Source organism: Balaenoptera physalus (genome assembly GCF_965194825.1).
Source record: "Balaenoptera physalus genome assembly, chromosome: 7".
Taxonomy (NCBI): Eukaryota; Metazoa; Chordata; class Mammalia; order Artiodactyla; family Balaenopteridae; genus Balaenoptera; species Balaenoptera physalus.
Genome location: NC_138886.1, coordinates 4409281 through 4437058, shown reverse-complemented (window position 1 = coordinate 4437058; position 27778 = coordinate 4409281). Strand labels below are relative to the sequence as shown.

Sequence of the window (27778 nt, the reverse complement as noted above, 5' to 3'; positions counted from 1 at the left end):
TTCCCTCTGGTGGTAACTTCCATCAGAGCTTCCAGTAAACCAGTCTGTCCCCGTGGCTGGGGACCCAAATGTTCTCTGAAATCCCATCACTCCTGAGAGAACAGCCACCCGCCTCCTTGTCCTGCACTGGAGGACCCGAGAGTCTAAAATCAAATGAGAAGGGTGCCTGTGAAGCCCCCAGCGGAGGCTTATCAGCAGGTCCCCTGATAGGGTAAGTCACAGCTCTGAGACTCAGTTTCTCCATCTGCAAAATGGGCTAATAGGGGCCCCTCCCTCTCAGGGCACTGCTGAGGATGGAATGGATGGTCTGACCCAATCCCTGCACGGTGAGGTGCCCAGGCCCCCTGATTTCCTTTCCCTAGCCCTGCCAGCCCCTCCTCTGCAGGGAGGAGGTGGCCAGGCCCCTTACTCTGCTGTGACCCTTCTCTTTCCGCAGGTGCCGCCGCAGGCTCCGCCGTTGGCAGTAAGTACACACCTGGGTCACCACCACCCTGGGAAGGCGACTGGGGCCCTCAGTGCACGAGCCTCTTTGCATGTCCTGGGAAGAGCAGGCGGGGAAAGACAGGGCTTTCCTGTCGCCCTGGATCCACGGGCCTCACCACCCGCTCCTCTAATCCATTTGCTTCTTCCCCTTCCTCACCCCCTGCTTCGTGTCTCACAATTCCTCCCCTCTAGCTTCTCAGCTGGTGCTGCTTTGGAAAGGTCCCCTTGCCCCCCGGGAGAACTCTCTGCTCCTCCCTCTCCTGCCAGGCAAGAGTGGGGGTCACCTTCCCCGACCAGAACCCCGCCCCCAGTCTGACCATGGGGTTTGGCCTCCCTCCGGGCAGCCCGCAGCTATCACCTCTGCAGCCGCTCGCCCATGGGGAGGCTGAGGGAAGTGAGCCCGGATCCCGACGCGTCCAGGTCAGCTCAGGCCCCAGAGCAGCCAGACCACCTGAAGGAGGGTCAGGGGAGTCCCGAGAACTCAACAGGGAAGGTGAGGGAGGGCGGTAGGGGGTGACCAACTATCACGAAGTCATCATCAAGCACGCGCAGTGCCAGGCTTCGGCTAAGCAGGATACTCGTACTATCTCATTTCATCCTTGAAGCCCCCACCCCCCTAGGTGGGTATTGCCATCTGTTCTCAGATTCAGCAGGAGAGAATTTGTCAAACGGCCAGCCAGTGCCGACCCCAAGTCTCAGAAAGGCTTCCCGGGGCGCCGCCTCCCTCCGCCAGGGCTCTTTGGGGCCACGCTCAGCCCCGGGGCTGCTCCCTGTGGGACACCAGCGGGCGGAGAGGGGGCCAGAAGAAGCTGGAGCTGGGAGGGACGCTGGTCCGCTCAGGGGGGTCTTAAGTTGCTCCTCTGCATTGCTCCACACCCACCAACTCCCCCACCCTCTCTTGCTTTTCTCATCTCTTGCCAGGCATCAGCAGGTCTCGGAAAGATCCCGTCCCCAAAGCCCCTGTGGCCGCTGTGGCCGTGAGGGGGGACCCCACCACTCCTGCCCCTTCCACATCCACTGCTTGGGCCCCCATGGCCCCCAGCAGCCCACAGCCCACAGGTGGGTGCCCAGCTACAGCCCCAGCTGCCCTGCCCTTTCCCACTTCCGGCCCGAGTCCCTGCCTCTCTCTGTGATGTGCGATGATGTGGGAGCATCAGCCCTGGGGAGGGCAGGGGCTTGGCTTTTAGAGTAGAGAATGCTAGATCCCAGAGCCGCAAGAGCATGGCGCCAAGAGGCCTCCGGGCTGTCTGGACCCACCTGTCACTGGGCCCAGCCAGGGCATCCAGGGCTCACGTGAAAGTCCTGCATCCTCTTCCTCCTGCCCACCCCCGCCAGGGCACTGCTTGGTGACCAAAAGGCGGGGTGACCTAGCAGGGGGGCCCAGGGGAGCCGGCCCAGGCCCCGCCCCCACCAGCCATCCTAGCCCCGGCTCTGCCCCCTGCCCACGAGCAGCTGACCCCCGGGAACGGACAGTGCAGGGTTAGTCAAGAAGGTAGTCTCCTCGGATCAGCAAGGTGGAAGGGAGCCTCTGAACTGGCGTTTTCACACTCTGGACGGCTGGGCCCTTCGGGGCAGGGCCAGGCCAGGGGTGTGTTCAAGGCTTGGGGTGCTGGGGTGGCCCCCTGGTCTCACCCGGTCTCACTTGGGGCATCCCACCAGCTGCTGCCTGCTGCGAGTGCCAGGAGTCTGAAAGGACTCACCCTTTCCAGAGGATGCCGGGAAGATGTGGCCAAGGTCCCTGGTCCCCAGCAGTGTGCCCCGCCTCTGCCCCACCCCCTCTGCAGGGAGGAGGTGGCGGGGTAGGGGGCTCCTTACTCCTTGGGCAGTGCCGTGCCCCTTCCTCTCTCTGACGCTCATGGACCCTTGGAAGGGTGGCATTTCCAACGGGCAGAGAGCCCTCCGTCAGCTGGGGAGGGATCCCCGACACTCCGGCTTCGGCCTGTTGGGGGTTGGTGCTCAGCAAGCCCCCAGCCAGTGAATGCCGTGGAAGAGTCCCCCTCGCCCAGCTCCTCCGCTGGACCAGAGGGCGACACATCACACTTCCTTTCTTTCTACCTCCTTCCCTTCTCCACGGGAGACATTTGCAGGGGGCAGGGGGCTAGCCAGGAGATTCGAGGATTTCAGGATGGCCTCTTGGCCCAGGAATCCTCTTTGGGGTGGAGGACATGCGTCACTCTGGAAATCCGGGCTCCGGACACAAGTTGGTCCAGCCGCCTGAGACTTGCGCTTTTTTTGCTGAGCTTGTGATGGGCAGACGGGACCAAAAATAGTCGTGGTAGGTCCCGTGTCTGGCTGCAAATGGTGATCTGTCTGGGTGGGAGGCCAGACGCTCACGCTCACACACATTGAGGAAGCCGGACCCCGTTTTTGGAGCTGCTTCTGACGTGGTACGAAGGGTGCAAACTGCAAAGCTAGGAGTTAAGGAAAGCATCAGCGTCAGGGCGGTGAGCCTGGACGAGAGAAGGTTTGAATCGTGAGGGTCCCCAGGACTCAGGTGGTGAGAAGGACGTACCCCGCCCTCCAGGCAGGACCAGCATTCAGCGGGGTCATGGTCCACTTTGCATCCTGAGTCCAGTGCCGGGCTGCAGGCATTAAGAGAAAAAGGCGGCTGTGGTGTGACAGCCGGTGACCTGAGTGTCCCAAGTCTTAGGGGTCATCAGTCCTCTTTAGCAACTGAAGCCTATGCCTGGGCCCCCATGATGCCCATTCCCCCCACCCCACGAATCGTGACTCTCACTGCAGCTAGTGGAGCTCGGACGTCTCCTGGGCCAGGAGCTTGTACTCTATTCCTTGCTCACAGCCCCACGAGATGGGGCTGTTATCTTCCTAGTCCCGTAGGTGAGGATATGAAGGCTTAGGAAGAAGCAGCTGGATTTTTTATGGTATGTAAATGATACTTAATAAAGCTGTTTAAAAAAAAGAAAAAAGAAGCAGTTGCTCAAGGTAACAGGCAGGACCTGAACTCGGGGCTCACTGACTCCTGATGTTTCCTGCCCACTCAGCCACCCCGTGCCATGGCCCCGAGGCCTCGGGGGTCTGTGAGGTGGTGCCGCCTTTAAGACCCAGCTTGCACAGCTCCCCAGTTCCAAAGGAACGGACGGGGCCTGCATCTGGCCTTGGCAAGTGACACGGGCCATCGTGGGAAGGCTCCTCCCGCATACCTGAGCGTGTCCCTGGAGAACCCAGTCTTTTCCACCCCCAGGCCCCCCTGAAGGTCCTGATTCTCTCCAGGTACCTCCCAAGAAGTGCGTCAGGCTCTCTGGCCCAAGTCCACCTGGGCCCTTGAACCCCTGGCCCAGATGTTTCTCCCTTCTGCCAGTGTCAAGCTGTCCAGAGGGCAGGGGCTGCCGGCAGAAAGGCTGTTCGAGACCGCTAACCCTCTCCCCAGCTTGGCCGCCGAGGGTGGTGGGAGAGAGGCTGCAAAGCACAATGCCTTCAGGGCGGGTTTATCGCGGCCCTAATTAAGCCCTTGCCAATTTGGGTACCCGCATTCTCTTCTCATTGAACATCCCATAAATGTCAATTTCATGTCCAGAGGCTCTTGGCTCCCAGCTGGAAAGTCTCCCACACTTCTTAGCTGGTAGATTTTCTTTTTCTTTCCCCACCAACCGGCATCGTGCGTAATCCCTTTAAGAAGCGGAAAAAATCTGATTTCTCCCTTGTCCCTCTGGGTTTGTCCTTTGAAATTCGGCACAGAATGATTCCTTGCCTTGCCAGCCCTACCTGCGTCCCCTGCTGTGTGTCCGGTTAGTCTTGGAGATGGGCACGGTGGCATTTGGGGGCTGACTCACGTTGGGGTCCCTGGTGAAAATGGGCCCAATCTAGGGGTCAGGGAGGACGCCCCAGTCCCCAGATTGGGGTTGGACAGGACGAGGACCCTCTGGACACGTTTGATGTCTTGACCAGAACACACGCCCGCTTTACAGCCATTAGCCAGAGACTTTAGCGCAGAGAGGCCTGGGCCCAGATACATGGGACTTGATCTAACTCTAGCCTTCAGTGTGGCCCCGGTGACGGGGGCCACACAGGGAGGGAGATTCAAGAATCAGGTGTCCTGCCAAAGAAAGGACTGCCCAAAGTACGCAGATTCTTGGGCATGGGGCCCCCTTCCATCCGTTGTCCGTGTGCCCTTCATAGGCTGCCGTAGTGTAGACGCTGCCTCTCCTGTAGATCTGAACCCAGTTCTATTTGGCCAGTGTAGGCAGAGCCGCTTCTTATAGTACTGCTTCTTGTAAGGGGCCTGTATGCGGTGATGCCTCAGTAGGTCCCCAGGATACGCCCAGCCCCAGCCCCTTGCATAACTTGGTTTCTCCTCTTCTTTCCCCTAAGAGTGGATCAGGCCATCTACCGCTGCCCCCCTCTGGGCGAGCGCCCCCTGGCCCCAGGTGTCCTCCAGTGCAGAAGGTATGGGGAGCGGGGAGCTCCTTCTGAGACTCTGTAGTGGAGGGAGCAGGGGCACAGGGTGGGGACGCAGGGTGGCAAGGGGCCCAAGGGCGCCGAGGGGAGGGGCCTTGGAGCTCTGCCTGCCCCTACCCCCAACTCTCACCTACTTAGTGATACCACCATACCTGACCCCTTTCAGTCCTACACTCTAACCCTAACCCTAAGTCCCAAGGGCTTCCGAGGCAAGTGGAGACCCTGTCCTGATAACAGTAACCCTCTCTCTCCCACCATCGTGCTCACAGGAACCCCTGGGCCGAGGTGGAGCTCAGAGTCAGAGAGGGCTTCCTGCAGGGGGTTGGCTGTGAGTAGATGAAGGGGGAAGGTAGCCTTCCAGGCGGCAGGACCAGCTGGGCAGAGGCTTGGCGGTGGGATGGCAGGAAGCAGCGGCCTGACCAAGCGAGATGCAGGGAGGGGTCGTGGAAGGCACTGAGACCAAGCCCAGAGCCTCATTCTCCCACCGCAGTGGGAAGAAACACGTGGGGGCCCACGGGCTCCTTTGTAGCCGTCGTGGACACACCCAGGAGGCACACAGGGCCTGCCTGAGTCTCCAAGATGGGACGCTGTCCCCGGTCCCGGCTCACGGTTCCCTGGACGTTAAGCCCTAATGCTGGCTTAGGCAGCAGCCCAGCCCACACCTCCAGTTCCCCTCCCGCGCCAGCTGTGAGTGGTGAGCAGGGCTTTGCGCGCCCCCTGCTGGCAAGCAGTTCCGGAGCCGGACCCACAACGGTGAGGGTCTGCAGTTCCCAGCAACCTGGCCGGCCTCTGAGTCAGGGCGTCCTCCCCGGTGATGGAGAGCAGGCTGGAGCAACCACTTCCCGGCCCTGGACCCACTGGGGCACGACAGCCTCCCAGGTGGAAGCCGAGGAGACCATGGCATGCTCCCCCGCAAATACGGGGCTGGGATTCTGGGCAGTGGAAGGCAGGGCAGCCTATGCTCATGGCTGGACGGCACCTGCCCAAGGGGAGTCCCTGGACAGTAAAGGACTCACTCTGGCTGGAGCAGGGAGCTTTCTTCAGAAAGGAAGGGAGATGGCCAAATCTTGAATACCAGCTACAGACGCTGGACTTGATGCTCACGGGAGTTTGGAGAGGGGAGGGGAGAGCAAGAGTACAAGGGTGTGCAAAGCAGTGTTTCCAACCAGTCAAAAAATTGTCCAGCTTCAGCAAAGTATTTAGCACAATATGAGGGATGTTGGAGATAGAGAATACTTTGGAAGGATGAATCCAGCTGGATGTGTAGATGGTGTCCAAGGAGGGACCAAAGGCAGGCCTGGTTCTGTGTGCTCCTGGTTGTGCTATGTCGTCTCTGAGCAGGTGACAAAGCTGCTCAGAGCTTGCCCAGGGCACCTTGGGAGCCTGTGCTGAGCTTTACCTCGACCAGGACAGCCCACCCTGGGCAGCTGGACCACAGCTGATGAAAGAGCTTCTTTCTCATCTCTCCAAGCTGCGGGCACCTCCGCTGCTGCCCCCGCCCCTGCCAAGGCCTCCAGACTTTTCCAGCTCAGGCCCAAATCTCCTCAAGTGATGCCTATTGAAGAATTCGAAGGTAAGAGGAAGGCCCCGGGGCTGATCAGCCCCTCCTCCGGCCCCTCTCCCCCCGACCTCCACTGGAAAAAACAAAACAAAACAATGCAGTACGTGGACCGATGCCCCCTCCCCGAGTAGCTGGGTCAAGGTGAAACGGAGCCTCTCTCGCCTCCAGTTATCCCTCCCCAAGGGAGCTGGGAGCAGGTATGAGTCAGAAGTACAGTGGGCAAGCACGGGGCAGGCAGAGGAGCTACCAGGAATAGCCTGTCCTGGCTTCCCTGGGAGGTGTGGCCCAGCGGCTCGTCTTGGCTGAAGCAAGATCTGGGACACAGGGGTCACTGACAGTACTCCTTGGGACATCTGGAGGATGCCTCACCTTCTCACTGTCCCTGGAGGGACAAGGTGAAGGGGACGGGTCCAGGAGGCCATGGTGTGGGAATGCTCACCATCTCCTCCTGGGCACATCTCAGAGGCTCATTTCTCCAAGGTCTCCCATGCCCTTGACCCTGACACCTGGTCAGTCCCTCCTTCTCACATCACAAAATGGGGGTTGTGTCCTCTAGAGATACACAGATGGTGTCTCACAGAGGGGAGCTGGCATCCTTTCTTGTTCAAGGGGGTGTTGAGCCTCTTAGGAGGGACAGCAAGGGATGTCCCCTTCTGTGGCAGGGAAGGTGACCCTCCTCACCAAACCCCGCCCCTTGGTGATGTCATGGGAGGCACCTCCAAACCCCGGGGGCCTTGCCCCAGGTGGTCCCAGGTGCCTCCAGTGAGAGTCAGAAGCTGGGCCAGGGCTAGGAGGAGTCAAGGTGAGATGCTTAGGGCACAAACCTTAAGGCAGCACTCACTCTCAGGGTCGTGCCAGAGCAGGCCCTCGGATGCCAATGAGATTTGCAGAACAGCTCGGGCTAATAAGAAAGGGTCCTGCAGGTGGGTGTTTTCCTTCCAATCATCTTCCAAAGCAGCATGGGGAGGAAGCTCCTGGCCCTTTCCATCCTCTCCAGCGTTCATGCATGCGTCTACCCTTCATTGAATCACTGGGGTACCGTGGTGAATGCCATGAACCCAGGCACCGCCCTCCCTGAGCTCACGGTCTGGCGGCATGACCCATCTTTCCTGCATGAATCATGTCTAACCACCCCCAGCATCACGAGGGCCTCCCTCCAGAAAGCACTTCGCCCTGGTACCCGGCCAGGCTTTTAGCGGATGCTGTCCACTGGCCCTCCCTGGTGCCCTGCCCATGGGGCCAGGTGGTAATCTGTGAGCTGGGCCTACACGGGTTCTCGTTCGGGCTCGAAGCTAGCAGGCCCATCTCTCCCCACATGGTACAGAAGTGTTGGAGACCCAGGGCACCTTCCTGTGCCAGGTCCTACCCCTGGCCTCAGTGTTCGGGAATGCCACCAGGGAGGGGGCAGCCAGAAGGCACACTCTCCATCTGTTCTCTGACCCTTGGTGTTTCTCGCGTTTGGCCGGCCCAGACTGCGAGTGCTATGGCCACTCGAATCGCTGCAGCTACATCGACTTCCTGAACGTGGTGACCTGCGTCAGCTGCAAGCACAACACACGAGGCCAACACTGCCAGCACTGCCGTCTGGGCTACTACCGCAACGGCTCCGCGGAGCTGGACGACGAGAACGTGTGCATTGGTGAGCCCTCGGCTGGGAGGCGGGGGCCCCGCACGCGAGTGTGCGGACCAGGGTGCACGGCGGAAGAGCAGCGACACCCCTGCATCGGAATCCCCGGGGGAGGCTGGGGAAATGCCAATTCCAGGGCCCACTCTAGAGACAGAAGCCTCCAGAATCCGCTCTATTAATAACCTCCCCATGTGGTTCTCCCTGCAGGCACTGGCATTTCAGAGCCACTAGTTCCAGTCAAAGATGGGTTCTAGGGCTTGCCTGGCTGTGTGCCTTTGGGCAATTGTCTTCCCCTCTCTGGGGCTGTTTCCCTGTTTGTAAAATAGGGAGGTGGATCAGATCAAGGGTTTTCAACCGTTTTGGGGGGACTGAAGCTTTTCTTCAAACGAATTTTTTTCTCACGCTTTATATGCCCTCCATCCCCAGTGGGCAGACGGTTGGCTTTCTTTAAACTCTGCTCCAGGACTGGCTTTTGGGGTAAAGAAGGAAATCTACAGGGGCCCTGGGCCCAGGCAGAGGCAGGCCATCCCAAAAGACCGAACATGTGGCCCACAACCAACACCCACTAGTCTGGAAGACGGTCTCCAGTAGAGGCCAGTTCTCAGCCCTCGGACGCCCAGCGCCCTTGGGAACCCACTGCCCATCCCCCGCCCAGAAGGCCAGCCCCGGCTGCGCACAGGAGGGGCTGCCCGCAAAGCTGCAGCTGTCAGTCTGAATTATGGCAGCGGCCTTCAGATAATTTCATCACCACTCTAAAGTGATCCCAACGGAACTGTGCTGCCCATGTCACACCAGCCAGCAGCAGGGACAGGGCAGGGCCTCTGGATCCGATTAGAGGCGTGCCTCCTCCCCCAGAGCCTCCTTTTGCCTTGCCTGTCTGCCTCCGCCCCCCACCCCCGGGCCCGGCACTAGGCGACAAGGACTCCCAGGGTGGGGGCATTTGGCTCCTCCCACGGAGCAGGGCGAGCTGGAGGCCTCTGGGGCTCCTCCACCCGCCCTGGAGAGGAGCTTCGGAGGCCGACTACGCCCTGCCCCTCCGCACAACCCCCCCCACCCCCGGCCCCCAGGACAGATGCCCGGTGGCCTCTGCTGAGGGCCCTCCCACCTGTCAGTCACAGCTCTTCGGAGCCAGGAGGGATCAGCGCCCGTCCCGGTTACAGAAGCGGAGACGCAGGCCCAGGGACGGGAAGGGGATGGTCCGGGCCACACAGCGCCAGGGCCAGAGAGGGGAAGGGGCTTAGTGGATGTGAGAAAATGAAAACTGTCCCCTCGAGATCTGGACGCCACAGGCGTCCCCACCCCGCCGTCCAGCGGCGGGTGCGGAGATCCGGCTGGGAGGGTTGCCGGGGCGGGCGGGGTGGGCCCGTGCGGACGGCGCCCACACGTCGCCCCTGATCGCTAGCCGTGCGCGTGTCCGTCTAGAGTGTAACTGCAACCAGATCGGCTCCGTGCACGACCGGTGCAACGAGACCGGCTTCTGCGAGTGCCGCGAGGGCGCGACGGGGCCCAAGTGCGACGACTGCCTCCCCACGCACTACTGGCGCCAGGGCTGCTACCGTGAGTGCGCGCCGTCCCCCTGCGCGGGGCCGCGTACTGCGGGGCCCGGGGCGGGGCCTCGAGGCCGCCCAGGTCGGGTCCGGGTCGGTGGGTGGGTCCCAGGGGCGGGACCTGGCGCTTCCGGGGCGGGGGCCCGGTAGGTGGGCGGGGCCTGGTGTTGCCCAAGGCAGGTCCGGGTGGTGGGCGGGGCCTGAGGCGAGCCGGTGTAGAGTCGGTAGCGGGAAAGGGCTTGGAGGCCAAAGTGGAGCTAGGGGTTGGCTGCAGTTAGTTGGCTGGAGGCGGGCGGATTTGCGGGGAGGGAGGGAGGCGGTCCGAGGAAGTGAGGGGCTGGCGGATACCCGACGTTAGCCACGGGAGGAGGGTGGAAGGGCGCCCCAGGCACGTGGAGCAGCACGTGCTAAGCTCTGGACGGGAGAGCAGGTGCGTCTGAAGAACCGCACCAAGGCCAGTGCCGGGCCGGGGCGGGGAGAGCCGGGCAGCGGCGGGAGGGAGGCAAGGGCCCGGTCTCCCCCGGCCCTTGGTACCATCCCCGCCGGGACGCTTCGGGCCAAGTGCGCCCTGAGCCTCCAACACCCGCTGGTCCAGGCCGCGCCCCCAGTGTTCGCAGGTCCCAGGCGCTGAAGCTCCAGCGAGGGGCGGGGGGAGGGAGGGCTGGACCGGGCCGCCACCCGAGTTAACCGCCCCTCCGCCCCGCAGCCAACGTGTGCGACGATGACCAGCTGCTGTGCCAGAACGGCGGCACCTGCGTGCAGAACCAGCGCTGCGCCTGCCCGCGCGGCTACACCGGCCTGCGCTGCGAGCAGCCCCGCTGCGACCCCGCCGCCGCCGACGGCGGCCTGGACTGCGACCGCGCGCCCGGGGCCGCCCCGTGCCCCGCCACGCTGCTCGGCTGCCTGCTGCTGCTGCGGCTGGCCACCTGCCTGGACTGCTGAGCCCCGCGGAGGACCCCCGGCCAGGGGGGAAGGTCGGACCGTGCGCCCCGCCGAGCCCTACGCCCCGCGCCTGGCGAGCCGGGAGCCCGGGGGCCGGCGTCGGAGGCCCGGCGGCCAGAAGGGTGCGGCCCGAGCTGCTCCCAGGTGCTACTCAGCAGAGTCCCCCCGCCCCGTCCCCCCCGAAGTGGCACCTGCCCCCGCCCCGGCGCCGCAGCAGGGGATGCTGTGTGGTCGCGGCCCCAGCGGCCCGCGATTTCGGTCTTAGTTTTTCTTTTATATTACCCACCGCCCCTTTCCTTTTTTTTTTTTTTGCGGGCGGTGAGACAGGGGGGTGGGAGAAGCGCTGCTCATCCCAACAGCCCCAGGTCCTGCCTCCTGCCTCCCTCTCCCCCCACCACACACACGACTGTTGCAGACACCCCCTGCGCCTGTCCCTGGCTCACCATCAGCCAGCGGACCCGAAAATCCAGTTGCCTCCACCTCTAGTCACTGACTTGATTCTCTTTTCTATTCTTTGTTTTCCCTTACAACCCACCAGACCCCAGGCCTTTCCAGAGGCCTGGTGACCAAGGAGCTCGCTGTCTGGGGGAAGGGAGTTAGGAAGGAGGGTTGGGAGGGCTGGAAACTTCCTTTTGTAGAGAACTATTTTTGTTTGTATTAACCGCCCCTATAAGGAGGGACAAGAGCGGGGATGCTGGACACCACGGGGGTGGTTGATGGTGTATAATCTGACAGTAAAGAATCTGCTCACTGCTGCCTCCAGGGCCTGTTTTCTTTCTGTTCTTCTTTACCCAGCAAGTGTGGGAGTTAAAGGGGAGCCCACAAAATAGCCTTAAAGAAGCAATTTCACGCTCAAGGCCGTCCCTTCCCCAGGCGCTTCTGTGAATGACAGGCAGGCATAGCCAGTGCAGCTCTCTCACCATGTGGCCAGGCCTGGCCCTGCAGTGACCTACAATGTCCCCAAACTTGGGAGGTTATCTCCCTCCTTCCCCCCGCCCCCCGGCAAAAGAAAATATCCAGAGCTTATTGGCACTTTGCCTTGGTTGTCCTCAAATTTAAAAGCATGTGGTAGACATTGATACCCTTGCTGAAAAGTGCAAGGCAAGCGACTGGCAGAGCTGTCTACCAGGGCTCGACTCTGATGCTCCTGTTTATAAACCAGGATGGGGGTGTCCTATCAGGCCTGCTGGACCCCAGCCTCAGGCCCAGCGTCTGCTGCTGCCACCGCCTTCCAGAGCCCCCTGGTGGTCACATGCCAAGGTGGGCACAGGCTGGTGGAGGCGGCAACGCAAAGACCCACTGCCGACCACCCTCTCCTCTCTCCTTCCTCTTTCCCTCCAGAGCACCAGGAAGGGGATGGCCGAGGGGACCAGGGGCAGTGTGGGAATTGTGAAAGGGAGCTCCAAAGAAAGGGGTGCATCAGCTTAGCCTTGTGCTTCTGGGGTGCCCGTGGGTCTCTCTGGCCCTTGGGAGTTGGATTTCCCTGCTGTCTCTCAAGAAGATCCAGATTTCCCTGCCCACCTGCTTATTTCCCAGCAGCCCCGGAAGATTCCCAGCCAACGGATCAGGTTCTGGTCCCTTGTTGCTCCTACAGCCGTCCCCTCCCCACCCCCGGCCCCCTCCCCCCACCCCCCACCCCCACACCCTGAAGTTACCCTCTGGCTGCAGCCGCTCTTTCCAGTCTGGGAAGTTTAAAACTGCGTTCCTCCGGCAAGTCCCCAAAGCAAGGCTCAGACGGAGTTTAACAAAAGTTGAGGATGACAAGAGATTACAGCATGGCTACAGGTGGATATAAAATATGCTTAGAGCCTCGCAGGGTCAAACACTGACCCCTCCTGGCCTCCAGATCTCCCTCTGCTCCTAACCCCAAGAAAGTGCCTTCTTTCAGCTCTGCCCCTGCCCCGTGGCCTCAGTGGCTAAAAGAGAACATCCCTGGGGTCCTCGTGGACGGGAGGGGCCATGTGACACAGCTCTGGCCAGTGGGCTATAAGCAGGAGTGATGGGCGGGGCCTCCAGAAAGCTCCTTAGAAGCCTCTCCTCCTCTCACTCCCCACCCAGCCTCAGCTGGCCAAGTTTGGGGCCCTGGCGTTTCTCTCTTACCCCCTCTCCCCATGCTCTGGCAGCATGGGGTGGGAGAGCCACCCCCTCAGGATGGTGGAGCTGAGAGGGTGGAAGTTGGTTTTCTGAGGACCTAGCAGAGCAGGGGACGCCAGGCCTAGTTGCGGACCTCCACACTTCTTAATGTGTGAGAAAAAATAAACCTTGATGTGATTAAAATACTGGTCTTTGGGTTTTCTGTTACACGCAGACCTACCAATTCCTAAGTTATTGGCCCTCCCCACCCAGCATCTTGGTCTCTGAGTCCACTGATGCAGAGACACTAAAATGTTACCCCGGCTTAGCCACAGCCCCTGTGTCATAACACTGCCCACAACGAAGACAACAGATGGCAGTGGCTTTAGGCCCAGGAGTTCAGGGCCTGTCAAGCCGCCTCTTTCCAGAACAGGACCTGCCTCCGCCTTCAAAGGAGCACAGGGCAAGCTGACCAAAATCCACCTCTAGATAAAACACCAACTGCAGGCTGCAATTTGTGAGCAGTGGTCACCTTCCTCCTAATCATCGTGATATTAACATATAAAGGAACCATGATCATTCACCCCCAAATACACACACACACACACACACACACACACACACACACACACACACACAGTCTTAGGTCTGGGTCCCTTATTAGCAGAGCCTGAGACGGGTTCAGTGCGTGGATTTGCGGAGGGTGTGCTGTCAGGACACATGTGAAAGGGAGTGAGAGAATTAGGGTGGGGCGGGGAAGCCCAGTGAGGATGCCCAGCTTCAGCCTGGTCTACCCACCGGGGGGGCTCTGAGCATAAATCACGTCTTGAGGCAAGGGGGCAGTCTCATGCCGTTGGCTTCATGCTGGATTTGGGCCCCCCCCCAACCCCAGTACAGAAGATGGGCGGCTATGAACTGTAACAGGCATCACAGCAGTGGAGGGGGGTTCCCATAGACGGGCTCTGGGTCGGGCACCAGCAGCTTCCACTGCACATACACACACACATACCTCTTGGTGTCACCCTGGGTGTGTCCCTGGAAGGCCCTGAGGGGTCTGGGAGGAGGGGTCCTCAGTGGGCAGCACTCTGTCCGCCCTGACCTCTCTCGCCAGACCAGCAGCGCTCTGTCAGCTTCCCTGGGACTAGCCTCTGTGCAAGCAAGGACCGGGGAGGTGGAGCGCATCGTAAATCGGAGTGGCAGCCCGGGTCCCTGAGGACTCGGCTCAGGCCCTGACCTCAGCCGGAGGAGGGAGGGAAAGCTGCCAGTGGCCATTTGGAAAACTCTGACATCTTTCAGGCAGTGGGGAAAAGGAGAAAACAAGGTTAGCAGAGCCCAAAGTCACAGCCTGGCCTCTTTTCAATGGTGCGCCCTGGTCCCAGACCTCATGTTTTGACATCTGGTTCTGAGAGGTGAAGAGGAGAAAGCTCCCCTTTCACAGCGTGAACGGTAATAGCCACTGTCGCAGGCACGGTGCGTGCAGGATTGCACTTAACCTTCACCTTCACCCTCGGACAGGTTTCTCACGCTCAGTGCCACTGACATTCGGGGCTGGATAATTCTCTCGGGGCGGGGTGGGGAGTGGCCGTCCTCTGTGTGGTAGGCCTCGAGCCTCTAGGTGCCGGTAGCCCTCCCTCCGGGCACTGCAAAGTGGGGGCAAAATCGCCCCAGGCTGAGAATGCTCTCAGCGGAAGGGACTGTCTACCCAGTTAACAGAGAGGAAAGTCGAGACTCAGAGATGGGAGGTAACTTGCCTGAAGTCACGCTTGCCAAGAAGCAGGGGCAGGAGGTGACTCAGGACAGCGTATGAACCCAGGCCTTGCAGCCTCGGCAGCCCAGGCAAGAGGGTGTCCACTCGGCGGGGCCTGCAGCTCCTGCCCACACCCCTCCTCCGCCCCTGCAGCGGCTCCAGGGCAGAGCGAGGGGCCCTGGGGAGCCGGGCATCATCCGAATGGCTTTGCTGTCAGGTGAAATGCCTCGCCCCCTGCCCTCACCTGCCCCCTCTAAATAAGCAGGCCTGCTGCGTCGGCGTTTTTACAGTTATGAGGCATTTATGGGCACCTGGGGAGCAGCTGTCGGCATCTCCCCACAGGCCTGGGCAGGGAGCTCCCCCCATGCCCGCACCCCTGCCCTGGCCCTGCACCTCCAGCTGGGCCAGTCTCACCGAGTCCCTGAGAGATCCCTGCACGTCTCAGGCCAGGGTAAAAGCCTGAGGTTAAGGGTAGAAGCCCAGGGAAGAAAAGCTTTACTCGTTTTTATTTTCCCCTTTATAAAACACAAATCACGACTGCAGGGGAGTTAGAAAAAAACAAATGCAAAATAATAATAATTTTTAACTTAAGATCACCCACAATCCTCCGTCCAAAGCTAATAACTGTTAGTATTTTCTGAAGTACATTTCCAGTGCTTTTCCATAAAACAAACCTATATACAGAGAGTTTGCCCAGCATTTGTTAAGACCGTGCTAAGCATTGTGCTGAGGTTGAATATATCTTCTTTCAAGGATCCCTGAGATGAAGCTGAGAAGTGAGCTCTGGTAATAGAGCCATTTTACAGCTGAGAACACTGAGGCTCTAAAAGTGTCCTGGTCGGAGATCTTGGGCACAGCACCAAAAGACAACTCTGGGTGATTTAAGCAGAAAAGAGTATTTGAAAGATCATAGGACTCACAGACACACGCCAGAGGCACGGGGTGAGGGGTGGTGGTGTCGTGAAGCCAGGAGCGCCACCCAGTATCCTGGCCAGAGAGCGATCGCTGCTGTCCCTGTGAAGCCCTGATGCTGCCATGGGCACCACCCCGGCCCAAGCCTGCCTCCTGCTGGCCTCCCCGGCAGGCCACACACAGTGTGCCCACACCCTTCTGTCCGGCTTTTCCCACTCCCTCAAGGGAGGTGGGCTGTCTTTCCCCATCCAGAGGAGGGGCACCAAGAAACAATGCCTATCCAGCACAGAGAGGGTGGGCAAGTTGCCCAGGGTCACACAGCCGGGAAGAGGCTGAGTCCAGGCTGCAAGTGCAGTCTCTCTGGTGCAGAAGCCCAAGCTTATAACACTGAGCCGCAAAGCTGCCACCTTTTCCTTCTATTTCATTTATTTTAGCAATGATAGCCTCATCTTATACACACCCTTCTTTAGCCTGCTTTACAAAATTTAGCAATACATCCTGACTATCAAAGGAGATCTTTTAATTTTGAAAGGACATGAAAAACTTCACCCTTTTCCTTTTTGCCCCCACCAGTGGCCCTCTTCCCCGCCCACTGCCCCACCCATGCACCTCTCCCACGTGACAGGGTCTGGCCAGGCCCCCAGAACCCCTGTGGCTGGGCTCCCAGAGGCACAGAAGACCTTTTAGTCCAGCAAGGGGGGGGGGGGGCTGAGGCCGGAGGCCAGGTGGGTGAACCTGCGGCAGCCGTGTTACAGATGGCTTCCGGCCAGAGGACGCCTACTTTATTGACCGAGCAAGTGGCCCTGGGGACCCGGCCAGGAGCAGCTGGAATGGGTCCCAGAGTCCCGGGAGCTGTGCCCTGCAGCTGACACTGAAGGCACTGGGGCCTGTCCTGCGCTGTACATCTCACAGCTGACCCAGTGCCCACATTTCTCCCCTCGAGCAGCATGGGGGGTGGGGGGTAGCGGGGCAGGGGGTAGTGAGTTTCTAAAGGCAGAAGGGATGGCATTGAGGGGCTCTCAATCCCACCACCTGGGTTCGAAGCTGTTCTCCACCACCTGGATGACTTTGGGCAAGTTACTCTGTCTCTCTGTGCCTCAGTCTCCTTATCTGTGAAATGGGGTTGTGGAAAACAGCACCTACATCATGGGGCTATTGTGAGGATTAAAGAGGTTAATACATGCAGTGCTGTCCCAAAGTAAGTGACCAGTGTCAGCTGTTATCCATTTCCTCCCCCCCACCAAAACCTGCCAAGGGGGGGCCGTATCACTCGGTCTCTCCTTCCTTCCTTCCTTCCCTCCCTCCTTCCCTGCCTCACCCAGCGCATACCCTAGACCTCCACGTGCCGGGTCCCAGGGCACAAGGAACCAGGCAGACACTGCTTGCCTCCCCTGAGGCCCAATGCCAGCCCGGGCACAGTGAGCGCCTTCCCCTCCCTGGGCATCACAGCCCCTCCTCACCCTCCACCGGGAGGAAGAGATGAGGGAGGGGGTCACATTCTGGGCATCTTCACTCCCACCACCCTCGCCGAGACATAGGAGGCAGACCTTGGGGAGGCCCTGATCTGCTGGCCCAGTGGCGACCCTGCTTCTCCCGGGACTTCAGTTCTGGAAAGAGCTTCCAGCAGAGGAGCCAATACTGGTGGTCTGTGAAGGGTGGAAACCTGGAGCCCAGATCTTGGTTTCTAAATATGCTCCTCCCCTAAGAGGAACCAGGGTTCCTCGGAGTGAAGTCTGATTCCACGGCTGGACAGAGACAGTCTGGGTGAGCCCGGGACACCTCGTATCACAAGGTCAGGAGGTGCCCAGCTGGTGAGTTCAATCACACCCCAGCTGCAGGCGCACCTGGCACTGTGGGGACCTCGGGTCCGCAGGGCCAGGACCGGAGGGCCCAGGTGGGTGTCCTGGGCACAGCGTCCAAGTGGATGGACCCTTGATAGGGAAGGTGGCTGGAGGTCTCCTCCCAGAGCAGCTGTCCCTCATTCAATAACCCCTTTCCTAAGCCCCCACTGTGTTCCCTGGCTCTGGGGGTACAGGATGGGAAGGCCAGGAGGCCGTGTGAGGGCAGGGGACCCTCCATGAGGAAGAGGAGGTTACACTGAGCCCCAGAGACGGTGAGCACCTGTGGAAGGCTCGTGGAGATACCACACTGCTGGGCATCCCACGGCCCACCTCGGAAGCCGGAGCATGACAGGACATGATGAAGGCTTGTTAACACGGCTTTTCCCACAGACTCTGGGGCAACACCTTTTAAAAAAGAGAAAATGATGGGAATTCCCTGGCGGTCCAGTGGTTAGGATTCCGTGCCTCCACTGCTGGGGGCCGGGGTTCAATCTCTGGTCGGGGAACTAAGATCCCACAAGCTGCACGGTGGCCAGAAAACCAAAAAAAAAAAAAAAAAAAAAAAGGAACAAAAAGAGAGAGAGAGAGAAAATGACTGAAGAACTGGTGTGTCTTCTTTAAAATAAAGTTATTGTAAAAGTAACTCATGCACTGTACAACAAATGGAAAAATGAAAAAATGTATGCAGAACATAATACTTACATTTACCCCCTAGAATAGGCGGAACACGGGATTTTCAGGGCACTGAAAATACTCTGTATGATACTCTGATGGTGGCTACAAGTCATTACACGTTTGTCAAAAGCCATGGAATGTACAGCGCCAAGAGTGAGCCCTAATGTAAGCTGTGGACTCTGGGTGATCATGACGTGTCGGTGTAGCTTCATCGATTGTAGCAAATGCACCATCCGGCGGGGATGTTGCTGGTGGGGACGGGGGTAGACGGGAAATTTCCGTACCTTCTGCTCAATATTCCTAGAAACCTAAAGCTGCTCTAAAAAAATAGTCTACTAAAAAAAAAAAAAAACTACCTAACCTCTATCAGCATTTTGGTGAATGTCCTGTCTTTTTCCTATAGAAACATCTATTTTGTGTTTCCCTGTCTATATACAGACACATATACAAACATATGCACACACATACACACATATATACACGTATATAGAACAAAACTATAACCCCCACCTAACCATAACATTGTGGACATTTTCCAGCTACCGGGATCTATTTACATCTGGCGCTGTCACTCTGCCCCAGAGAGGTGGATGTAAGTCCAACATTGCTAGTACCACAGGATGTGTCTGTAGACCCCATAACTACCTGAGAGTAGATTGCTAGGTAAGGGGTATTCCAATCAAGGTATTTATGTGGCAAAGAATGGAACCCACAAAGTCTGGCTCCTGTGATCAAGGGGGTTACCGGTGGGATAAAGGGATTATGATGCGAAGGGCAGGGCTCCAATCAGGCCCCACCTGGCATGCTGTCCTCATGGCTTGGTTCCTGGGGAAGGGAGCACCTGACCGTGCTGTCGTCTGGAGCTCTGATGTCACAGCCTCAAGCCCAGAAGCATCCACGTCCAGGTGCTCTGGAGTGCCTTCCTGTCCTGTGTCCCTACGTGACAAAGGTCTGAGCACTGCCTGGGAAAACTCTTCTACGTGGGTACCAGAGGAATGCGACAGGAAAAGATGTAACAACCTCCAAGTCCATCAGAGTAGAACGGGCAGACTGGGGCGTGTTCCTAAAATGGAATACTACCCTCCACCCAAAAAGAGTGGATAGCGGCTAGTCATCTCAGAAATGTAAGAATGAGGGGGAGAAAAGTCAGCCCCAGAATACCCATTGTATATATCACATAAACTTCAAAATTAAGTAAATATAATTTGGGGGTGTGCAGTGAAACTTTATACAAACTACAGAATTCAGAATTCGGGTTACAACTAGGTGGAAGGGGGTGGCGGGGGAGGAGTGTCTGGAAGAAACATGGAGTGAACTTTCCAGGCGTCAGCAGTGCCGTTTCTTATGATGGGGTAGGGGGTACACGGGTGTCTATTTTATTATGTCTTTCCTTTTACGTCAGTCTTATGTACACTCTGATGTATATGATTTATTTCACAAAAGTTTTAAGAGCCAGGTCTGTGCCAATCAGTGGTCTGAGAATCACTGTGGACATACACCATCCCCAGGTCACGTATTTGTTTTTTAACTTGCTTGGGATGCCAACCTTAATTCACACAGGAAGATAAAAACTTCCCTTAGTGACTGCTTTCTAACTTCGTGAAGACTGAAAATTAAACCTGAGATGATGTAGTAAATTAAAACGATAGTGATGTTTTTATATCAAATTATATGTTACTTAAAGTGTATTTGATGGCTCAAGTGTTTTTAACATTTAAGAGAATTTGGCATATTCATGTCAGATTAGTTTTGTTATTTCAATTAGAAACCTACTAAATAACTCAGTTTAGGATTAAATGGAAAAGTTTAAGAACATTGTATTAAATGGTATTTATTATTATTATTTTTTGATATGAGGAAAAGAAACCTCAGGTTTTCTGGTTTCTTTTTTTTATATTTTGAATTTTATTTTATTTTTTTATACAGCAGGTTCTTATTAGTTATCCATTTTATACATATTAGTGTATGTATGTAAATGGTATTTTTTAAAAGAACTGGAGACTCACCGTGTTTATGAGTTTATTAGATTCACTGGATCAGTTTAAATACTAGAAGAGGTGGCAATTAAAGGGCTTAAAAAGAAAATTAGGGAACAGTTCTCAGAGCTTTCTGAGATGTTCTTCCTGGGTTATAATCCTCAAATTTGGCTCAAATAAAATTTTCCAATTTTTTCTTTAAAAAAGTTTAATTTAAAAATATAAAAAGAAAAATAAATAGATTTAATTTATAAATGCACTTTAAAAAGAAGAGTGATGCCCTTATGCCTTCCTTTTTATGGCAGTAGACTATAAAAAAAGATCAGAATTAACTATTTCAGATACTTGCAATGACCAGGGCGGGTATCTGGTAAAGGAAGCAGCAGCAATGTTTTGTAGTTTTCTGGAGGACCAGGAAAAGAGGCCCCTGTGAGCGGGGACTGTGGGAAAATCCTCATAGAAAACCCATCCCTCTGACCAGAGGAACCAAGATAAGATGTCCCTGTGACCTGAATGGTGGCAGCGTGGTTTTTGTTTTGTGTTTTTTTTAATTTTTATGGGAGTATAGTTGATTTAAAATGTTGTTAGTTTCTGCTGTACAGCAAAACGAATCAGTTATACATATACATATATCCATTCTTTTTTAGATTCTTTTCCCATATAGGCCATTACAGACTAATGAGAAGAGTTCCCTGTCCTATACAGTAGGTCCTTATTAGTTATCTATTTTATACATAGTAGTGTGTACATGTCAATCCCAATCTCCCAACTTATCCCTCCCCCTCCCCTTCCCCCTGGTAACCATAAGTTTGTTTTCTACATCTGTGACTCTATTTCTGTTCTGTAAATAAGTTCATTTGTATCATTTTTTTAGATTCCACACATAAGCGACATCATATGATATTTGTCTCTGACTTACTTCACTCAGTATGACCATCTCTAAGTCCATGCATGTTGCTGCAAATGGCATTATTTCGTTCTTTTTTATGGCCGAGTAATATTCCATTGTATATACGTACCACATCTTCTTTATCCATTCCTCTGTGGATGGACATTTAGGTTGCTTCCATGTCTTGCCTATCGTAAATAGCGCTGCAATGAACATCAGGGTACACGTATCTTTTCGAATTATGGTTTTCTCTGGATATATTCCCAGACCTCCTTCCCCAGCCCCACTGTGCAGCCCTTGGGAATCTCCTTCTGAACAAAAGCAGAGATGGCCAGATGGCTTTTGGTGGTGGGCCTCGCCCCACTCAGGGCCCCTGCGGGGGACCATTACTGAGGAAGGCAGACGTGACCCCGATGGGCCCCAAGGCTGCTCCCTTTTCCTCCTGAACCCTTAGGAGCCAGGCCGCAAGGCTGGCCACTCGACGGAAACACCTGAGAGTGAGTTTAAGCTTAAGTTTAGAAAAAAAAAGGCGACAAGTACTTGCCCCCAGACCCATGAAATCAGGAACTCTAGAGTAGGGCCCGGGAGTGGGAATTTTTCAGAAGTTCCCCCAGGTGACTCCAAAGTGCACCTCCCAGGCTGAAAACTACTAACAATTTGATTTGCAGCAATGCTGCTTAGAGCAAAGGCAACAGTGCCCAGCAGCACGGCTGGGCCCGAGCTCTAACGAAGAGAGCACAAAGGCAGCTCCCGTGGCTCCGAGCACCGTCCAACTGCAGACACCATTTACGCCATCTGACTTGGCAAATGCCTTCCGTACAGCAGGACGGGGTGACGATCACTCAGGTCCTTTAAGAGTTATAGAGGGATCCCCTGTGTACAGAACCCGCCTTCACGGTGCTGGCACAACACTGGAAATGCTACTTAAGCTGAAGCTACATTTTAGTTTCCTCCCTGAATTATTTATTCCTCAAACAATAAATGGTGAAACCCAGGAGATGGTGGTGACAGCGCGTGTGCTGGTCAGGAGGGACTTGAAGAATCACTGCTACAGCTGCTGCAGTAATGAACGCCACAAGTAAAATAGCCATCGCAGAGCACTCACCTCCCATCAGGTCACTGGCAAGTTCATCTTGTCCCAGAACACGTACGTCACTTCACCTTCGTGGGTGGTTGGTGCCTCCACCCGGAATGAGCGGGAGGCCCAGCGAAGCTGGCGGTGCCCACGTCCTGGCAGAGCACAGCACATCGGACTGCGCCCCCTGAAGCCACTGCTTTTATAAAACGAGTTGTACTTTCGTAGCCATCAGTGGTGACCCCCAACTTGGCCGTCTATTCCCTGCGCCCCCATCGGTGCCCCGGGAGCTGCTTTCGTGGGTCACCGTTCATCCGTCCCTCCTCTCTCACCTGCTCCCCAATCTTAGCCTGGAGGTGAGCGTGCATTTCTGGACCAAACGTCAACGTGTAACCGACACCACAACTAGCCACAGTGCACCCTGCAACCTTACGGGTAAGATTCCAAGGAGAGCTGAGAAGCAAGGAGAGCTGGGGGTGCGGACTGGATGAGAAACCGGAATAAAACAAATCCCCACCAGATAATTTTGGCATAAAATAAATCTAATGGCAGACTAAATGGAATATCTGGGCAGTGCCTTGAACCTTCATCCAAAAACACGTAACTCCTAACCCACGTCAGTTTTCTTGTTTCCACTTTTAATTCTGCCATTTTCTCTTAATATTCAGGTTTTAACAAAGACAACAGGGCTATTGCTCGCCAAATCCCAGCTAGGAATTCAGAGCACAGAAAGAGTCAAAACTACAGCAAAAAAATTATCAATCTGCACAACTAACTTTAGAAAACAGTTTAGTACAATTTTGTTATGAAACTCATTTACAGGAGGTTATTCACATGTACTTATCAAATTTGCTCCTGATAATACATGAAAACACAGAACTAAATAAACTGTGCACAGTAAGTCCAAGGCAAATTATATACAAAGAAGCAAAACAAATTTTTTTTTTTTTTTAAAGAATTTTTTTTTATCATTTATTTATTATTTATTTTTGGCTGTGTTGGGTCGAGGGCTTTCTCTAGTTGTGGCAAGCGGGGGCCACTCTTCATCGCGATGCGCGGGCCTCTCACTATCGTGGCCTCTCTTGTTGCGGAGCACAGGCTCCAGACGCGCAGGCTCAGTAATTGTGGCTCACGGGCCTAGTTGCTCTGCGGCATGTGGGATCTTCCCAGACCAGGGCTCGAACCCGTGTCCCCTGCATTGGCAGGCAGATTCTCAACCACTGCGCCACCAGGGAAGTCCCAAAACAAATTTTTAAGTAGAATATATTCATGTTGAAAGAACTAAGATTGAAAGAAGACGAGGCCACTTTCTTGTAACGCCATGGCAAGGACGAAAACTAACAACCGTATTTTTCACCTGCAGTAAGGCTGACCACCAATCGACAACACTGCTATGACAGCCACATCAAGAAAGGCCACACTGTACGTATGAAATGCTTAATGCAAATACATACACCAACTGGAGCCACAAATCGATTCCAAAGCAATGTCAGGTATGACTGTTTCCTGCTGGGAGAGGCTGTCAGGACACAGGCTTGCTCATTACAAGGGATGGTGCACTAATTCTCGCGTTACCAGACTAGGTGGAAGGTGAACCAAAAGTGAACACGTGTGAGAACAGGCACCAAACTTAACAGGAAATAACATCGTTCGGGTGGGGAGCACTTACTTCACGTGTTGTGTGAGCGGAGTGGGAGAAGTTCCTGACCCCAGCTCTTTCCAGCATGCCTCTTCTATAAGCTTACAGGTTTTAGATTCTCTAAATTGTCACTACAAGTGTCTGCTAAATGAAGCATTTTACCAAGATAGCAGGAAAGTAAACTTAAAGAAACAATGAGCTTTCCTGCCAAAGGCCAGGCAGGAAGCTTACGAAGCCCCTGACCCAGAGCGGGGCTCAGCCCGCCTCCGTGAACGGGGAGCAGGGGTTGACTGTGGGGACAGAGCACGTGCTCCCCGAGTGACAGGAGTGTTCAATCCCATCAGCAGAGGTCTGGACACCAGTGGGAGGGACAAGGGTAACAAAGAAGTAGCATGTTTAAACCTTTGGCAACCATTTTTTTTAAAGCTCTTAATAACCTGCTTCAGTAGAATTCCTGATGAACACAAAGCCCTTTTTGCTTAAAAAGCAGATGACCGAAAAAGTTTCAAATGGTGCACATTCATCTTCAGGAATGCCTGCTTTCTCCCCCAAACTAGCTAGGGCTGCACAGCATTCACTACAAACGGCTAGTTCAGACAATGGTCAGCTGTTACTAACACAGATTCTCAGTCTGTGATACCTCAACATCAGTGTGTGTGCGCTTGGAAAACTGGACTTTGAAATTAGGCAGCCCTGCCCTCATCCAAGTCTCTCAAATCTCCGCCCACCGTGGCCACTTCCTTTCACAGAAGCACAACCCCTCTAACCAGATCTTCCACCACAGCGGAGTATTTGCGTCACTTACGATGGTTTCCAAAGATCATAGGAAATCTGTCAACTCTCTTCCTGTTCTCAACTCCAAGTATTTGCACTCCTCTCCCGTCCTTCTCTTTTTAGAGGATGTTTCTCTCCTGCCTAAAATATTGTATCTGGTCTGCCCTATCTGTTTCCCAAGCTGCCCGGTGACCAGAATCCCTTGGGAAGATGCTAAACATCCAGCTTTTCATGAGTTGGATTCTCTTGGCGATCTACAGGCTTCCACAAGCCACCCCAGCACTGATCTAATACTTGGCAACCACTGGATTTGTAACCCACCAGTTGCAGGAAATTCACAATATGCTGGGGGCATCTGAATGACATTTCAAGAATTATTCTTTCATTTCACATTCTTGCATCTCACGAAGAATGAGAATTTTAGCTAGAGAACTACGTGCTCGCTACAATAGGCAGACGAACTCGTCACAGAAACGTAATATCCTGTGCCAAGGTGCCTCGTCTAAAAAGGTGCATGAGTGGAACTTCACCTAACAGAGCTTTGCTTCCCAGGGTCTTGCCCAGGACACGCCAGTTGGTTTAACAGGATGAGAGGCATCTGACCCAATGCACTGACTCGCTTCTCTCAGGCCGCCTTGGCTGTTAAAGACGTCTGTTTGCTACAACAATCTTTGAAAGGACCTGCCCTCCTCCCACCTTTTGTTTTTTTTAAATATAAGGTTTGTTCCGTTGAAAATGATTAACATTTTAAGCAGGGGAAAGAAAAGCTGTCTACCAGATTAAATTTTAAAAGGATTCTGTTATTTGCTATACAAATATACATTCCAACTTTTACAGCATCCTCTCCAGTCTGACCTTTTCTACAGAAGAACAAGAGATCAACATTTTAAGTCTTCGACTTCGAGGACATTATTACTGATACACAAATGCTTTCTGAAAGCTTTTGCAACTGACAAAAAGTACTGAAGATGACCAAGAGGCCCATGTGTTAGGATACATTTTCTGTTTTCCAACAGCACACAAACTCCTTTAAGGAAAAAAGTAATCTTATCTGGACAGTCCTACTAGCTGGTCATCCGAAGTCTGCAGTAACGCTGTGGCTGACAGTCTCATTTGGCTCCACTATAAAAGCCTCCTCTTCTTTACTACTAGCTGGTCATCCGAAGTCTGCAGTAACGCTGTGGCTGACAGTCTCATTTGGCTCCACTATAAAAGCCTCCTCTTCTTTAAGCTACTGTCCTCCTCCTCCAGTCCCCTCTCGTCCCAGCCTGAGTTCCTCTTTGTGTGGTGGCTCAGAGAGCCACGCCTCTCCTGATCCCCCTCAGTGAAGGCCCTGGTCTCCCTCCTGTGGCTGAGTGCCCCCCCTCCCTGGGCACGTTTACTCGTGGAAGCACTGGTACTAGCAGCTGGAGCGTCGCGCTGCGCGTGAGGACTGTGGTTGTTCATAGCAGCTCCCTTGGCGGGGGGCTGCTGCCCGATACTGGTCGGATCCTGGTGACTTCCGGGGAAGCCTGGCTCTCCCAAGGGAGGCGTTGCTCCGGGATACTGGGGGCTCGAGGGCTGCAGCTCACTGAGGCATTTCCCTTTGGCTTCACAGCCCAAGCCCATCCTCCTAAGCAGTCGTGGGTCCCGAAGCCGGTCCTGAATGGGTGGCCTTTCAGGGTCCTTTGCAGTAACAGTGACAGTGGCTTCTTTGGAGTCAGAGGGTGAGTGGTACGGGGAAGAAGCAAAGGACATCTTGGCAAATTCGCTGTCTAGCTTGTTGCTGGGCACTCCGCCCTGGGGTGTGGACACCTCTGGGGCGACAGCAGGAGGGTGAGTCAGACTTCTCTGCAGTATGGGCTTGAGTTTCAGAATCTTCACTGCATCGTGTCTATAGTTTCTGTCCCAAGTCTTAATAATGGCACCACGCTTCTGTGCATCCTGAATCAGGTGATTCCAATGCTGGTTTTCCTTGAAACAAAGAGAAGGAAGAAAATTACATCCCAAAGAAACACTTCATATGCTTGGGAAGCAGAGGTTCCAGTTTTCACTTCTGAACAAACAGTAAGTATACTTTCGTGAACAGATTCTCAAGAATCCACTACTCGTTAGACAAGGCTGAAAGGAAAAATAAGGTGGAATACAGAACGATAAAGCCACGCTGCTAGAAAAGAACACTGGGCACCACCTCTAAGAAAGAACTTCCACCATTTTACCACTGTTACTCAGGCCACGTGGTGAATTAGCTGTCATGCAAATCTGTACCAACTGCCGGTAGCCTCATGTAGCTATCTAAACTTCAATTAAGCAAAATTAAACATTCACTTCCTCAGTTGCACCAGCCACATTGCAAGTGCTCAGCAGCCGCATGTGACCAGGACTAGGATCCCGGACAACACGGACACAGAAGGGCTGCGTCATCCCACCGAGTTCCCTTGACACTGCTGATCCTAGAGTCTTGCCTGCCTCCGGCCATGGCTAACATTCTGGAAGAGGAAGGCTTGGTTTCAGAAAGCTCTAACTTTTGAGTGCATGCTGACTGTTCTAGAAAGAGGTCCATAGCTTTCATCAAATTCCCAAAGGCTTTCCAAACTCCAAAGGGCTAAACGATCTTAATCCACTGAGATAACTATTCCAAAGATATTGTCCCACTTTTGTCTCTTTTCTAGAAGAGCTTAAGTTATGAAAAGCACATCTAAAGGGAAAACCAAAACAAAACAAAAACCCAACTCATGCATCTCTCCTCTCTTCCTTTTAGAGTTTCCTCAGCAATAAATTGCTTCTTTACAACCATCAGAACTTGGGCCTCTTTAGACAGAAGAAAGAGAGAGTATGAGGGAGGAAAAAAGACGGAGACTGAAGGAAAGAGAAGAAAAGGATAGCTCCCCTCATGGGGGCTCCTGCACTACTCATGAAGGTGGGTAAGGGTATAGCAGTGAAGCTGCATACATAGTACTGACCTGCTGTGTGACCTTGGTCAAGTCACTTGACCTCTCTGAGCCTGTTTCCTCACTGTAAAGTATGAATAGTATTTTATTTAGATGACTCTAAAATGCGCTTTGAAAAAAAATAAAATGCCCTTTATTTTCACGTTTTACCATTTCTGACTTTGGGGTGCCTCTTGGCCAGGCAGCAGTTTCCATGTATGTAATCCTGGAGGAATTCATGGCTGGGTGAATACAACCTCTTGACTTTTAGTCAACAAACCACTTTTAAAAAGAATGAGTCCTGGCTCTTGCCTGAAAAATCTTTCCACAGACATCCTCTGATAAGACAAGAAAGTACCAGCACTACAACTGGAAGAATGGAGATCAGAAATTGGAAAAACCCCCGGGGACCACAGTGGGGTCGTCTCATGAGACGCCTCTGACTGCACAGGGAACGGTACGAGCGTGAGCAAGGGTAAATGGGATGGTGAATGGGGACGACCAGAGTGTTAGTCTGAAAGTGAGATGCTTTCAGGGGTATCTTAGTCTATCTATCTTGCTATATTTCCTATGTATGAACAAGAGTGGTATGACACTGGGTTGGCCAAAAAGTTCATTCAGATGTTACAGAAAAACCCAAATGAACCTTCTGGCCAACCCAATAAAAATCTGTCTAAAGTCTAAAAAAGTTC

General features: G+C 54.5%; 2 protein-coding genes across 15 annotated transcripts in view; one reads left to right on the top strand and one right to left on the bottom strand.

Moving 5' to 3' along the window:
- Positions 1 to 12853, top strand: part of NTNG2 (netrin G2) — a 76462-nt gene extending 63609 nt beyond the window's left edge. For 3 of the 7 annotated variants that reach the window (XM_082468161.1, XM_082468160.1, XM_082468159.1), the window contains 7 exons: positions 437 to 463; positions 1405 to 1542; positions 4813 to 4887; positions 6371 to 6472; positions 7932 to 8099; positions 9510 to 9644; positions 10341 to 12853. In XM_082468161.1, the coding sequence (XP_082324287.1) occupies positions 437 to 463; positions 1405 to 1542; positions 4813 to 4887; positions 6371 to 6472; positions 7932 to 8099; positions 9510 to 9644; positions 10341 to 10576 (881 nt within the window). In that variant the 3' untranslated portion in view covers positions 10577 to 12853. The remainder of the gene's footprint in view (positions 1 to 436; positions 464 to 1404; positions 1543 to 4812; positions 4888 to 6370; positions 6473 to 7931; positions 8100 to 9509; positions 9645 to 10340) is intronic. The other 4 variants (XM_082468162.1, XM_082468163.1, XM_082468164.1 and 1 more) reach the window with 4 other exon arrangements.
- A 12470-nt stretch (positions 12854 to 25323) lies between these two features.
- The window catches only part of SETX (senataxin), an 80995-nt gene continuing 78540 nt past the window's right edge, over positions 25324 to 27778 (bottom strand). For 7 of the 8 annotated variants that reach the window (XM_082468062.1, XM_082468060.1, XM_082468061.1 and 4 more), the window contains one exon: positions 25324 to 26130. In XM_082468062.1, the coding sequence (XP_082324188.1) occupies positions 25384 to 26130 (747 nt within the window). In that variant the 3' untranslated portion in view covers positions 25324 to 25383. Of the gene's footprint in view, positions 26131 to 27119; positions 27172 to 27778 lie in introns of all 8 variants that reach the window. The other variant, XM_082468064.1, reaches the window with a different exon arrangement.